The following is a 15,794-nucleotide window of genomic DNA, read 5'->3' on the forward strand; positions in this document are numbered from 1 at the left end:
GATTGTTGTCATGCCACTTAGGATTGAAAGCAGAAGTTTTTCCAGAATTGTTACTACATCTTTGAAGATCCAGTGTTGTCCTGCATACAGAAACTTCAACACTGAAAATGAAAAAAAATGGATAGCTTAGTTTTGGTACTTTGCCAAGTGCAATAGTTACCTGCATGTATTAAATGTAGTTCAAATAGGAAATCTCTAAAGTATTACATAACACCACTGTTTTTCCCTCTGTCTCTCCATTACCTCTTGCTCTCTCAATAGAGACTTGTATTGTAAGTGTATTCATGGCAATATTTTATCTTTTTTATGCCTAGTTAAATACAGCATGACCCAGCTGTAACACAGTAGTTGGGAACCATAGAACCTGACCGTGTTATAGACCGAACCGCATTATAAGCAACCAGGTCAGTTAGCTGAAGAAAATCTTGTACCCCAAAAAGTTTGCGGGGGTGGGGTAAAAAATGTGGGTGCAAAAATATGTGCTTCATTGGCACAGTTACCATCTTAAATTGATGCATGTTAAATGAGAAATACACCTGTAGTGAAAACAGAGAAGGCATATATAATATTTTACTTTATTCAGAGAACAAGGCATTGGTACATGTATGTGTATACTGTTTATATGTACATGTCTAATATATAGTATCAATAGAGTATCAACACCATGTACTCACCCACAAATCTCATCACATGCATTGAATCTACAAGTAATTCCATCGAAAATATGGACACATGTATTAAAAATATTCAGTAATTTTGTCACAGGTCACATAGGTCTGAATTCAGTGGAAAAAAATAACACAATGACATAATGAATGATGAAGCACATTTACTTTTCAGTACATCCCAAGTTGGTAAAAGTTAGTTTACGTTTTAAGCCACCATTGGTAGCATTTATAAACATAAAATTTTTTACTGCATAAAGGAAACTTTCACGACACAGCAAGTGTGTTCCAGTCATGTTGGAAAATGAAACAAACCATCAGATTCCATTGCTTTTATTTAAGTTTGGTACTGACTTCCTTTGAAGATTGTAGTTAGCTTTTTTTGATGAAGGGTGCATGCATTATTGAAGTCACAGCTAAAGGACAGTTTTGGAGTACCAAACAAACGCCCATTTCTTTTTGTGGTGGCAACATGAAATAATTGTATTGCATGATTGAGGCTGATTTTTTCCTCCCTTTGTGTAGTACGTTTTCGAAACAATTGGTGCTTCAAAGGTAATATGTTTTCTTTGAAATTTCAGCAAACTAATTTATCTGGGTACATTTTTAAAAAAGGAATTGGCTGTCATTTGGTTGATTACATTTACTGTTCCTCCCTGCCTATTGAATAGACAACAAGTAAGATATTGTTTTTTGTTATCCTTTACATTTGTGGTAGCAGAGTGATGCTGCCTTCCACACATGCATCAGAAATTTAAAGAAAGGGTCAGCGTTTGATAGAGATGCAGGTGTTTTGGTTTGATGACAGGGATTACTAAAAAAAATGTGGGTGTTCTAAATGATTTAATTCTGAGTGAAAAGAAGAGGAATTTTACTTACCACCCAAATGCAATTGTCAGTCTATGTAGATATATTGATTAAAATTCAACGAAAGATAGATTATGAGATAATGCCTCGTCCAGATCTCTGCTACCACAAATGTATAAAAAAAAGTGGATATCTCACAACATACAGTATTCATGCTAGATGTCAACATAAGTGGATTATGATATAACATTGCACTGTTAAGATGGTTTGTCAATATGGACAAAGAATTTGTTTATGTAACAATAGATAAATTTCAGTGCATTTTGTAACAAGTTTGCAGCTTCCTTTCATGAGCCTCAGAATTTCTCCACTCCAAACCAATGGTTGTATATACAAGTTTAAACAGCCAACAATGCCGCCAATAAATTTAAAAAAATCACTAGATGGTATATTTTGTCACCAATAAAAAAAATAAAGCACAATTTGCAACATTGGTGAAGCACTGTGCGATCGATGAATAAACTTTTTACACATTATTTTTTTGCACTTTTAAGAAGAAAAAACTATTTTTTTCATGTTTGAGAAATATACATATAAAATTTCAGGAGCCACACCATGCTCGTCTTGTATTATTAATACACAATCTCTTCTCTAAAATGATAATAGATGTTTTACATTTTTTGGTACTTTTAAGAATGATTTTTTTCGTGTACGAGAAAAATACATGGATATGAAATTTCAGGAGTCATACCATGACTGTGTTATATCCAGATTCATGTTATAATGGAGCGTGCTATAGCAGGTGACACTGTAATAATGTAAACATAATTTTATTTTTTATATTTGTTCTGTTACCATGGTTAAAAGTGAAACTCTAAAACCTCTAAAAACCTAAAGTTTTATTTTTGACCTTTGAGACCTAAAAAAAACCCCCAATAATGTGAAGGAAACCTAAGTAATACAAAATGAAAATTAAACAAATTATGAGCTGCTCTTCACTGCCCCCATGAAAATGCTTTTTTGCAAACAGTTTTTCATTAGGCTTGCCTACTAGTCAGGAAAGTGTGCAAATTATGCAAATCAAAGACATGTGGTCATTTAAATTATTTATTCATTTTCACTTCATCTCCATGGTGGAGCAGCAGGTCGGCAGCACTTATTGACATTTAAACAGCCAATCAATGAAGACCACCTGTGGTAAAAACTGATACATCATTAGTGATTAACAATCAAATACCATTTCATCAATCATTGATCTTTATTTTGATCATATATATATATATATTGTTATGTATATTTGATTAAATTTATATTGATTTAGTTTAATTGTTTGTTTGTTAGTTTTAAATTCCATTACTTGCTGTTGTAATGTAACTTTACTGGATTTGGCATTGTCCAGAAATTCAGTTCAGTTCTGTTTGACCTGTTTTTCGTACACAACTAATAATAGAAACTTTGTTTCTAATGTTGACCTAGTTCCTGACCTTGATTCAGAACCAGTAAGAGTTGAAGTAAACAACTTTTTCTTTTTATATGTTTTTTAAAATTCTTTATCAGAGTAAGATTCATAAAATGAAATCGGTGACATACTTGGAGTATGTGACAAATAACATGTATGAATTAGGTTTTTCCAGGGGATTGACCCACATCCGGACATCTGTTTTGCATTGTGGTTAGATTTATTATTGATGTTTTGAGAAAAAATAGTCATTACTTGGCTTTACACTGGAGACATCCAGGTGTTTGATGTGTGGCCAGTTTTGGGGCTAATTATTTCATTTTTCTTCAGATTATTTGGATTCCAAGAGACTATTTTTCCTAGGAAATACTTGTGCTCTAAATGAATTCTTGGACAAGGACAGTTATCAAAATTTACACAGAATTCAAACACTGGAATATTATTTTCTGATTCAACAATGAACTGTTGACACATCAGTACGACGCTGACCACATCATACATCATCACCTTCCATTTAGGATTTGATCAGGATTTGAACTCAGTTTCATTAGGAGTTTTTATTACTAGGACTTCTAAAAAAAATTTAATTCTTGGATTATTCTTGGATTAATTTTGGATTTGATTTTTAAAACCATAAGTTCTTTTTCTTGTTTTTACCTTGTTTTTCTAGAGAAATAAATTATTTGTTAAATTTTACAAAGTTTGTTGTCTTTACTCTTTTCTTGTTACTGTTTGAAAGAGCCTGAACACGTAACAATATGGACAATAGAAATTAATTTTAAAAGTCTTGTATATTTCGTATACTTAGAAAACTTATGCGCTGACTTGATGAGAGACCCATCTTGTTGAGCTTCTCTTGAACAGTGTAAATTTATTCTACTGTTTAAGCATGAATAATAATCCACTGAGGTAAGGACATTTAAATTCCAGATAGCAGCAGCTTCTGTTTAAAAATGCAAACAACAAAAAAGAAAACAATTAATTTGTACTTAAATGCAAACCAAATGTTTAGTCCTTAATCAGTAATGGCCCAGGTACATGATTCAGTATACATGTACACAACTATCAACTTGTTCAATTCTGGATGCACATGAACTGTAAGGGACTGACCATTTAATTTTATGGGCTAGATTATTATTTTCCGACCGTTATATTTTATTATTTCATTCATCACAAGATAAGTTTGTTTCAAATAATGCAAGAATGACATAGTGTTTGTTTTTATATCACAAATCATAATAAGACAATAACTTTCAAGCATTTACCACCCCCCTTCTTTAGAAACTTAAATGGTCTCCCCCTAATAAAGATATATTTGGGCAAAAAAATATAAAATAAAAAGTCTTGTATAATCTGTATATTTAGAGAAGGTTGATTGACTTCATGTACAATATGTTTACATTTTTGCTTTATTCAGAGAAATCTGAACAAACACACTGGCTTGACAAGAGGCATACCGTATTGATCTTCTCTTCAACAGTGTAAATTTATCTTGCTGTTTAAACATGAAAAGTAATTATGTAGGTGTAGGCAATTAAACTCCAGTAGACAGCCACTTCCTTTTTTTTATTTAAAAAAAAAAAAAAAAGCAAGTACAAATTCTGAATTTATGAATCATGCATACTGCAAGGCTTTTAATTTATGGTGCTTGATTGATCTTTCCCACTGGGATATTTTTTGTGCTTCATTCATCACAAAATAAATTTATTTCCAAAAGAAAATGAATGGCATGGTGTCCATTTAAAATACAAAATCTCAAGTTTAAATAATCCTTATATAATCCTGTGTCAGATTGGATGTCAGAAGAAACAGTACAATATATTACTGAATTTGTCAGGGCCGGATCAGCACCTCCCCCCCCCATTTGCTAAAAAAAATGTATGCGCACACAAACATAGTGTCACTTGAAATTTGACCATCATGCTATTCTTGTGCACATTTATTGGGTATTATGCATACTTTGAGTAAAATGTTTGATGTCTATCATTCATTATCGTTCTTTTCACTGTATGGAGTACAATATTACTGAATTTCATATGATACTTAAACAAAGTATATTGTGCAAACTGCAATAGAAATAAGGAAATGAATGCATATGAATGTTCCGATAACATAGTACTGAGAATTTTTAAAATAAGATTGATTGCACTAAATTTTACTCAAACCATGCAGAATGCCTTAAATTTGTTGAACATTTAAGGTTTGAAACATTCCACATTATTATTCATTTCAACAATATGTTGAGGTCAGATTAATTAGGAACAATTACCAAACTTCTCCTGTTTATGATGGGACCATAATTTGGGCTGTAAAGTACAATGTGCCAAGTCAGATGGCTTCATGTTAGAAACACATCTTTCCCATGCTGAAATTGACATCTTCTTCTGAAGCTAAAATTTTATAATGGTGTTTACAATGGTCACTGTCTTTATTTCTGCAGAATATCTGCTCAAGCCAATTCTTTATTAGGGAGAAACCATTTAAGCTTCCAAAGGGTTATATTATTTGAAACAAATTTATCTTGTGATGAATGAAAGAAAAACATATCCCAATCAGAAAGAAATGTAGTGTAAATGCAGTAAGAATTGAACTAAAGTTCGTAGCTGTGCACATTATATTCAGCCTCATGGCTGGATCATAATTTTTCAAGGACAAAACATGTGGTTCACATTTAAGTGTTAATTCAGCGTTTTATGTTTTGGTATTTGCTTTTTTTTAACAGAAGCAGATGTCATCAGGAATTCAAATGTACATACCTTAGAGTATTGCCTTTCATGTTTCAACAGTCAGTTAACTTTGCATTGTTCAATAGAAGATCAACAAGGTCTTGTCAAGTAAGTGCTAAAGTTTGTTAAGATTTCTTTGAATAAAGTAGAAGTTTAAACTTGTTGCAAAATCAACCTTTTGTAAATGAAGAAAAGTACAGTAGTATTAGTATAGTTTTCGAGGCATTGCGATTATTTTAATATTATCTTAAATTTGATATGGCATTGTATCTAGTACATGACCTTCATTAAAATTAGGAACTGTGTGTAATCATCTGATAATGATGTCAATAAATTGGCGCCTCTCTCTCTCTAAACATCTAAAGAGCATGCTTACAGTGGTCATACACAGTAAATCATACCCATTTGATAGAGATCATGTCCACTCCACAGTGGTAAGCCTTGACTACTCTGTGATAAAGTACGGTGTGCAGAGTATTTCTCCATGGACTGCCATGGCAGCTCCATCATAACATGTGGAGAGATGGTGGACGTTTTTTTCTCAATCCTCTCCACTCTCTCTCCATATCCACTGTGATGCATGGAGTTCCAAAAATACATGTGAGCTCTACTGTACATTGAGATCTTTGGCTTTTGTAGCTAGCTGTAGGGTTCACACTGCATCCTGGCTCCTTAAATCTTCTGTAGTGGCACAAGTGAGTGTTTCTTTGGGGAGTTGGTCTTGCCTTCCATTTTAAACATGGGAGACTTTAAAACGAAAAGGCTGAACCACTAGTAACTGTAGCCTTACATGCCTATCTCCTTTTGGCAGCTTGTTGAAGCAGGAATCTCTGTTGCCAGGTGCTCTTCATTGTTTGTTGGAAGCAGTGGTGGAAAAATCAAGGCTTGCGTTATCCTTGTTTTTGGCTCAATACACATTCAGGGTCATACTGGAACAAAGTAACAAGATCCCTTTTAGGGCTTCTCTCCTGGAGACAGAGACTATCTACAGAGGGCACATTCCCTCTGTGACTCAGCTGACATGAATCCACCCTCCACATCAACAGTTTGGAGGGCAGTGTTATTTGCCTTCAAGAGTGCATCAATCAGTAAGTGGTTGCAGTCAGTAGTAGTAACATGGCACACATGCAATTCCTTTGCTGTGCAGCTTTTGAAGGGATTGCCATCCAAGTTTGCTCAGACTTTTGGGGGAGACCCTGGGTTGCCCTTTCCACAGCAATGCTTAGCAACTTTTATGTTTTCTTATTCTTTGACCAGTGGGCCTGGTACTGGACACTTTCATCATAAAGTGGGATCATTTGTTTGATTACACGTTCCCACCATCATGATGATCCCGTAAGTTCTTCAAAGTGAGGAACTCCATTGATTAGCTCATTTTGATTGACACTCTGTGACCCCAACAGTTGTTGTTCATTAATCTTATCAACTTGCTGTTGGACCAAAAAGGGACATAATATCAGATGCTTGACATTTGTAGCATCACAGGGTCTCTGTCCAACACAACAACCCACAGATTCTCCACCTTCACACTTGGCTAATCTCTTTTGATCTCTTCACCAGGATGAGTATGGAGCAAAGTTGCCTAGTGCATTGTTCAGTCCAGGTGTTTATCTGTGTCTAAGGTCTATGGTGCCAAATGGAGATTCTTTTGTGATTGGTGTGGTAGGAAACATGTCAATCCTAGATCTCTTTCTATGAGTACATTTGCTTCTTTCCTTCTCTACCTTTTTGAGAGAGATAATTGGGCAGCACTATCCAAGACACTAACCTATTTGAAAGGCCTGGCCATTGGTGTTGACTCACACGTAGCAGACCTGATAGTTATTTTAATCTGCAAAGATTGGTCTCACTTGGAATCTCACATGTGTCTGTGGTCTTTTACAAAACCTCCCTACATACCTTCAGGTGAAACTTCTTTCAAGAACCTTACCCTCAATACTGTTTTCTTATTGTCCATACAATTAAGGCTTGAGCATCATGCCCTATACATAGAGCAAGGCTGTATATGGTTCAGTGGAAATTAGAAGTTGGTTTCTCTTCTTTGCCAACCAGGTATTTTATCATTAACCTAGCTTCCGTCAGTTGCTCCACTTCTGATTGAGATCTCAAGTCTCAATCATTGCTGTAGATGATCAGAAAAAACTTTTTAGTCTAGTTAGGGCTTTATGTTTTTATTTGGCAGTGTATAAATGGAGAAGATAATTTTGGGATTGTCCCCTTAATGGCTCCGCTGATGTTTCAGCATCCAAGGTGGATTATCATAACCATCAAGAGAACTTGCCAGTCCTTACCTATAGAGACCTTTCATTCGTGAAAATGAAAGCCCATGAGGTTCAAGCCATTACTATTTCATGTGCCTGTCAAACTGATTTGTCTCAGGAGGATGTGATGAAAGCTGCATTTTAGTGATCTTATACTACTTCTCCTTTTACCTTCATTTGTTGGCTCACCCAAGCAACGGCAGATTTTCTTTGGGGCCACTACTCATAACTCAAAATGTAGTCCATGCATATACCATCCAGCAGTAGTCTTCACTTTTACTATGAGGGTGAGTATTCCTTGTTTTTTCCTTGTCAGTTCAGTTGTGGGAGTTATCAGCCTCCAATGAAATTGGCAAATTCACTGTTCAGTAATGACAGATTAGGCATTACTAATATGAAAATGTAGTTGGGTGAGGTGGGGTCGGATGGGGATAAAACTAATTTTAATGATGTATACTTACCTGTTGCTGGTGCCAGATTCCCTCCTCCTGCCCAACACTAATGCCCCACTAGTTAAGGCTACATCCAGAAAAAGAATGAGGGATAGTGTGAATGTGCAAGGTAGCTACAGGACTAACTTTGGAAAATTATGGAATCAGAACATTCTGGATTATCCTATGGGAGGATGAATTTCCATCCATAAAAGTGTAAGCTAAAAAACAGCAATAGGTAAGAGGTAAGTATTACATCATTCAAATTGGTACCCCATCACCCCTGTCCACAAAAGAAATCCCACCACATTTTCTGGTGTATTCTTTTAATGTAAAATGTCATTCATAGAATATACATGTAGCATGTGCCATTACTTTTTCAGTTTGTATGGTTGGAAATTTGGAAGTTCCATCACTGCCCTTGACCAAAAACTTAAAGTTTTCATTTTATAAATATTTTCTAAATCAGATTCTGTGGCACAGCTGAGACGGAGACTTAATGTGGTGGAGAGGGAAAGATTAGAAGTGGCAAGCAAGGCTAATACAGAGGTATTGAACAACATACATCAGTTCACACAAATTGATAACTCACAACGTTCCACCAACCTGCCACCTTCTCTGATTCTATTAATATTTACTGTGAATTAATTTGTTTTCACAGATATCTGCTTTCAGGGGGGAAGGTAACAAGTGACATTTTTGTTGGTAGCTAAATTCATGAATTTGTGAAGGCTCTGTTTTATGCACTGAAATGGTCACATTCTTGTCACCAAAGAGTCATTCTTTTTGGGTTTTTTATTAATTATTTTTTGTTGGCTTTTTAATCATTCTTGGTTGGGGTTTTTTAATTCATGATTGACAGCACCTATAAAATCCACAAAATTGGTACTTCTAAAAAAATAAGAAATCCATGGTTATTTAAAATTATGATGCTCCACTGCCCAATCTATAGCAGCTGTGCTTGGTATAGTCTCTCTTGAGTCAAACTACAAAGAACACAGACCCTGATCTGCTATGACATAATATGCTGGCAGATCAGGGTCTTTGTTGTTTATTCTATGGATTATTCCTTAAAAAAATTGCATAGAGTCAGATCTACCAGTAAATTCTGTGTTGGCAGATCTAGGTCTGTTTAGTTTGCAGTTGTACTTGACTTATCAGAAAGTATTTACTGTATATTCAATTCTTGATGTAAAAATTCAAGGGGTCAGGCTTGTTTTGCTCTGAAGTAGTTTGGTTCTTTGAACATCTGATATCATTTAGTGTGTACAGTATATTGAGGACCTGTTCAGATTGTTATAACTTTGTTTTTTCAATTTGGTTAACTTCTCACCATTAACCAAAATATCTTTGTATGGAAAATGATAATATATAGTCATGAATATCAAGTAATCTATTACTGCTTTACTTAACTACTAGTGTGCGAAAAAAAGAATATTATTATCTCTTGGGATGAATGCATTGCAGAAAACCACTCAACCCATTAATGATTTTGTTTGCCTCAACAGGAGGCAGAGTTGTCTAAGGCACTTGCCTTTACGGATTGCTGACATCTCACTTAAGTCTCTGTGTTGGTTCAAGCCATGGCTTGGCCATTATGTAAGAAGCTTGCCAATAGTTTCCCATTGAGTCGATGATTCTTCCCAAGGTTTACCAGGGTTTTTCCACCAAATATACTGTCTGCCATGTATAGCCTATCATATACTGAAAAATGGCATTAAAGACAGAAAACTCAAATATGCCTGCAATACAGAAAGACAGTCAGCAATCATCGGATATTCTAAACAAACTTGAAAATATATGTGGTCTTTCTTTTTTGTCATAGTAACCCATGGGAATTCTTTCTCCCAGTTTGAAATGAATTTTTTCCAGCAGCTGATATATTTTATGATCTTTTGATGGTACTGACTGCACTAGGGACTGCTGTCCATTGTTATTTGACTCAGACTACTGGGGATTTTTGTAAAGTAGTAATCCAGTGTTCTCTTCAACATTCTGACTTATGTTTCTTGGTTACCCAGCTGTACAAAAGCATGGAAATAAGTCATGGGATACAGATCAGAATTATTGTAACTGTTGTAAACAGATTAAGTTTCTGTTGAAATAAAATTGCTCATTCCTTTTTCTAGACAAAGAATGACAGTGATCAAGGTTTGCCACCATGACTGTTGCCATGTTTTGGAAAAATAATTACATCAATCAGTATTATTTAGATGCTTGTTCTTCTGCTACTGATATTCATGAAAACAAATGTCATTAATTCTAATAGATGCTTTCTTGTAAGGAAGTTTGTTGTGGAAATGAACATTATGTAAATAGAATAACATTTGTCTCAATATGTCAAATTTAAAAAAAAAATTACAACAGTTTTACTCATCACTGGTGATATGTGCATGTGGAATACCTATAAATTTTACCTGTCCTGGATAAGGATGATTGTTATTTGTGCTTGTTACCAGCTGAAGCACATTGAACTGCTCTTGTACAGGAATTTTTTAATGCTTGGTCTTTTCTACTAGTGAAAATGGAAGTGGGAATGTGCAGACATGTCCATAAAGTCCTGCCTTTGCATTTCTTGTGAAAAAATTGAATTCTTTACCCTGTCTGTGGTCATCAGTTGAATATAGTGTTTTTTTTTAAAAATCAACCAGAGTTGGTTTTATATTTGAACATGCTGTCTGCTTCTTTGCCGTTGAGGTGCATAAATCTATCACAAGGCTGGTGTTTTACGTGCTGTGAGGCTGTACTCTCTCTCTCTGTATGATCAGTGTTAATGGATTCACTCATAGGATTTGCACATTTAAATTAATCACAGGAAATGCAGGGGTCCTTCATTATGAATCCCTTAGAATACAACATTCCCTTCTCATAATATGACCATGATTTCATAATTTTTTAAAAAAATTTGATGTCTTTTTAGCTTTTAATTTATTTTACTTCATTTGAGTTCTTATGTATTGATGGGGTTTACATCATTAATTAGACTATTTTTGTGTTTTGCATACTATAAAGAAACATTGTAACAGATGTTGTATAAGGTGTCTTCACTTATAACACCGGCCATTGTTTTGTACAGCTTTATATACATAGGGAACACTGTCATAGTAACAGTCACTTTCTCTTTTATATTTGGACAATTTGTTTTCTGCTGTGACAGAGATGAAAGTTTTACATTACCAAATGTTGAAGATACATGTAAATCTTCTTGTTTGGTAAACCATGCCATGTTTTAAGTTGATTTGAATTTTTGCATTAGGCACTCAACAGCACAGCAATGGTAACACATGTAACAGCTCTTTGCTTATTATTTGGATATAAAAATCAGATGGTTTTTGTTCTCCAGCTATCAGAGCTAGAAAGTCAAAATGCCAAGTTGCGAGCACAGCTGGAAAAGGGTGAGGCTACCAAAGCTGGCCTAGAGTTTGAACTAACACGTACCAAGCGAGATTTGGCACAAGTGAAGCACAGCTTCACAGAAAAAGAGTCTGCACTTTCTTTGGACCATGATGAACTGAAAAGTAAGTTTTTATGCAGTTTCTCAGACATGATAGATCAGGATTTAGATGAGTTGCCACTGATCTGAACACAAAAAGAACTTTTAGGTAGATGGAAATGTCACTGCCTTCTCAGCAGTTTATAGATATAAAAATATAATATAGTAAGATATAATATTGCAACATCAGAATGATCATATTTACTGTAATGCAAGAATAGAGAATATGGCAGCACAATCAGTAATTTATTCTTGTTGCAGCATCATAATTTTGCAAAATATTCAAAAACAATGTGTCTTGAGTAAAGTATTTTTTGGATGTGCAGATTGATATTTTTTAATTGAGCTAAATAAGTGAAGAGGCTTTTCAATACAATTTTATTTCAAGTCAAAAGTTTATGCAGTTGTTTATTAACTTTCAAAATTCACAAACCAAAAAGCACTTGTATAACTTCTTTTGCTTATATAAATACAGATTCTCTGGTAGCGAATGAGGGTAAGCCTAGCGTTCAGTTTTACTTGCAAAGTGTAAATGAGACTCAGGTTTCACTTTTCTGATGTCCTTATAATTTGTATTGGCATAGGTGACATCATTGTTAAGTGTTTGCATTTAGCTGTCTGACACTGTTATATGAACAGTCATGCAAATTTAAAAGTGTATTCATCACAGGCAAAAAGAGGTTGCAGGGCCTCCTTTTCACACTTGAGTGACTTTGCTGGGTATTGGACTATGCTTTGCTTGGGCATATGAGACAAGCATTCTTCAGAACTTGTTTGTTATGAAGTTACATGGTTATGGGGCCATATATGAAAGCATATGGTTTTTGTTGGATTTAGTGTGTATTTGTTCCTATTTAAAAGCACTTTGTTATTGGGTGAAATACTTTTTGAAGAATTTAATTACAAGATTACAAAAAGACATTTTGATACCCTGTTATAGAAAAATAAATTTCATTTGAATACAAATAAGCACCAGATTTAACTTTGTTTTTAAATGCTTTTTATGTTTTGGTTATTCAGGGCATAAATTTAACACTTGCAAACTCATAATATGTGAGTTAATTGTGGAAAATGCAAGTTGAAATTTTAAGCTGTTTTTGCAAGTGCTAAATCTTTTAATGATGTACATCATTAGCAAAACTTGTTTTTGAACATATTTCAGCAACAGTGGATGAGAAATTTCTGAAACATAAAATGACGCCAGTTTTGGCATTGATTTCTTTTCTATGAGATCAGCTGTTTTTCCCTTTATGATGGCCATTACCTACTAATAATACACATTGAACATGCCATTATTATGTTGTAAGGTACAGCAGTATCTCTTTTGCATGCCTAAACATTTAATTCACCAAAATTTGAAAAATATCTTTCCAATAGAATATAGGTTCATGTATCTCTTTTTAAGACTTGTAATTCTGGTATTATTGTATGATGGCTGATCTCAGATATTTGTGTTGCATATTATGCTCACCACTCCCAGAAAACTAAATGGTTGCTCTTAATTCAAATGCTGCTCAAACTGTAATACAGTGAAATCTTTATTTTCTTTTTATTTCTTATACACTTTCATGAACAACAAAAATGAATTCAGCTAGAGGTTAAAAATTTGTTTCATGAAACAATTACAAGTGATATTGAATGAAATGAAATTTCTTTTATTATAAATTTGCACATTAAGGTTAAGGTATTACATCATAGTGAAAATAACTGGTTAAAACCCCCCAGTTGATAATATGAATTTACAAGTTGAATTTATCTCCGCTTGCAAGGAAATGCAACCATCCTCAAAATTAAAATGTTGGCCCTACTATTGGGTAATTATATATGACCTGATCACTGTTTGAATTGCTTTTGATCATAGTTGGAACACCTATAGTCACAGTGTAAGGGGGATTGTAGCACATCTGCACAGTAGAAATAATTGATGCAAAAAGTAAAGTACATCATGTAATTATAGAATGCAATCCTGTTGTTCAAAGTTCACTGTATGCTATGATCATGCCTTTGATTTTTATCATATATATTCATATTCACTATGCAGTTGGTCATATGCTAGATACATGATCCTGATTTTCAATGCTGCACTGTTTTGCCTTATATTTACATTACTGTTACCGTATTTGACTGGAAGAAAAACAATAGGTTAAAAGACTAGGATTTTTCTATAACAAAATGACATCACATTCTGACATATGAAATGTGGGACATTGTAATGTTAATAAATATGAATATTATATGATAAATTGAAGTTTTTTTATTCACTTTTGATTGGTTTCTTTCAATCAGCAAGTGCAGAAAAATGTAACATTCTTTCTGAAATAATTTATGATAGATTCCTATTGAAGATATGCTTGTATTCACTGAAAGTATTTTAATATAACCTTATTGTTGAGACATTCTCCATAAATGTATGAATAAGGTTTGGTTTTAAAAAGAATTAAGTAATATATGTATCATTAAATATATTTAAACTCAAGACGTATTATAAATTGTTGATATGAAAGATAAGTCAACACTGTGATTGATTCCAGCTGTTTACTGTTTCTAAGCTTTGAACATTAGTAGAGGAAAATATCAGTTGGGGTAAATCAGTCTTTGTTTTGTAGTGATTGCTTGCCTAAATCAACTTTGTAAAACTATTGTGTACATGTTTACATCATTGTGAAATGAAACCTAATTCAGGTATATAGTTTTTTCATTTTTTTATCTTTTCAATTCAAGGTGAATGCTGTAGTAAGTGTAATATACTTAAATGACTTTTGGCCTCTGATAAAAGATGTACAGCCCAAATATGTAGGTCCTTTCTTTATTTAAGAGGTAGGGTAAGTTGTTTTAAATACAAGGGTCTCTTTAATTACCCAGATGAATATAAAGTGTCCACATTTGGATGCATAATTCTGTATCCTAAAGTGTATGCTGTGTACTACACATGCTTTCAAAAGAGATTTTTGCTTGATAATTTTAATGTGTACCCCATATATGAATTTGAATTCACTGTATCACAGAGAGGCTGGCAGAGTACAGCGGAGAAGTTAAAAGACTGGGAGATCTGGTGCAGCAAGAGAAACACAGGGCAGAAGAAACTGAAAGACGTTACCAAAGAGAACTGGAACTGAAGGTAACTAAAACAAAATTTGTGGACAATTTAAGATTTTATGTCTAGGTCATATATGTTTGTCCAGGAATTCAGATATTTAGAATGTGGTTTGAATATTTACAATTTATGCCTTTAGATGCATACATGTTTGTCAAGGAATTCAGATATTTATATTCTGGTTTGAATATTCAGTTTATGGTGATTGCTATATTTATTTATTTTAGTCATTTTTTTTCTTCAGGATTTGTGTAAGTCAGGAAGACCATATTTACATTAACAAAAAAAAATTAGTCATGTCAAACTCAGGTCCATAGAAAAACATGTCTGTATGCTATTTCTTACCCAAAATTTGTATAGGGCTAAATCTAATCTAAAGTTGTTCTTTGTTTTATGCTATACAGTTTGTTATCTGTAACACTTCTTTGGTACAACATTGAACATAACTAAATACATTCAGAGTGGTGGCTGTCATTAGACTTGTAACTTCTATTTGAAACTTAATACTTAATTTTATGCAGTCTTGTGTTTAAGGTCTGGTACTGTACATTGTTTGTCTCAGTAATATTATTGATAAAGTCAGTACTCTACATACAGTTATGGCACCTCATAAACTGTGAATGGAATGATTTCTGGTTATGCCTGATGTTTTATTGTACCTCAGTCTTGATAGGATGCAGTCTCCTAACATTTTTCTGCTTATTCCGTAATTTATTCCAAGTAATATAGATGAAGCCTTTCTGGACTCATTTAGGTCTTGTTTACTGTAGTCTGGTCGCTTGCTAAAAGGTCATGATGTCAGAGGAGAAATTTAGATAGTTACTGCTCAGTACTGATTACTATGTGATTGTTGTTTAG

At 33.9% G+C, this 15,794-nt stretch overlaps 1 protein-coding gene across 1 annotated transcript in view; it reads left to right on the forward strand.

The window, feature by feature from the left end:
• The window catches only part of LOC149801593 (coiled-coil domain-containing protein 171-like), a 124,586-nt gene that overhangs the window by 5,837 nt on the left and 102,955 nt on the right, over positions 1–15,794 (forward strand). The window contains exons 4-6 of the mRNA XM_089956814.1: positions 8,819–8,898; positions 11,693–11,867; positions 14,848–14,960. Coding sequence (XP_089812940.1) covers positions 8,819–8,898; positions 11,693–11,867; positions 14,848–14,960 — 368 coding nt within the window. The remainder of the gene's footprint in view (positions 1–8,818; positions 8,899–11,692; positions 11,868–14,847; positions 14,961–15,794) is intronic.

Source organism: Sinohyriopsis cumingii, chromosome 4, assembly GCF_028554795.1.
Source record: "Sinohyriopsis cumingii isolate HCF-2022 chromosome 4, ASM2855479v2, whole genome shotgun sequence".
Classification (NCBI taxonomy): domain Eukaryota; kingdom Metazoa; phylum Mollusca; class Bivalvia; order Unionida; family Unionidae; genus Sinohyriopsis; species Sinohyriopsis cumingii.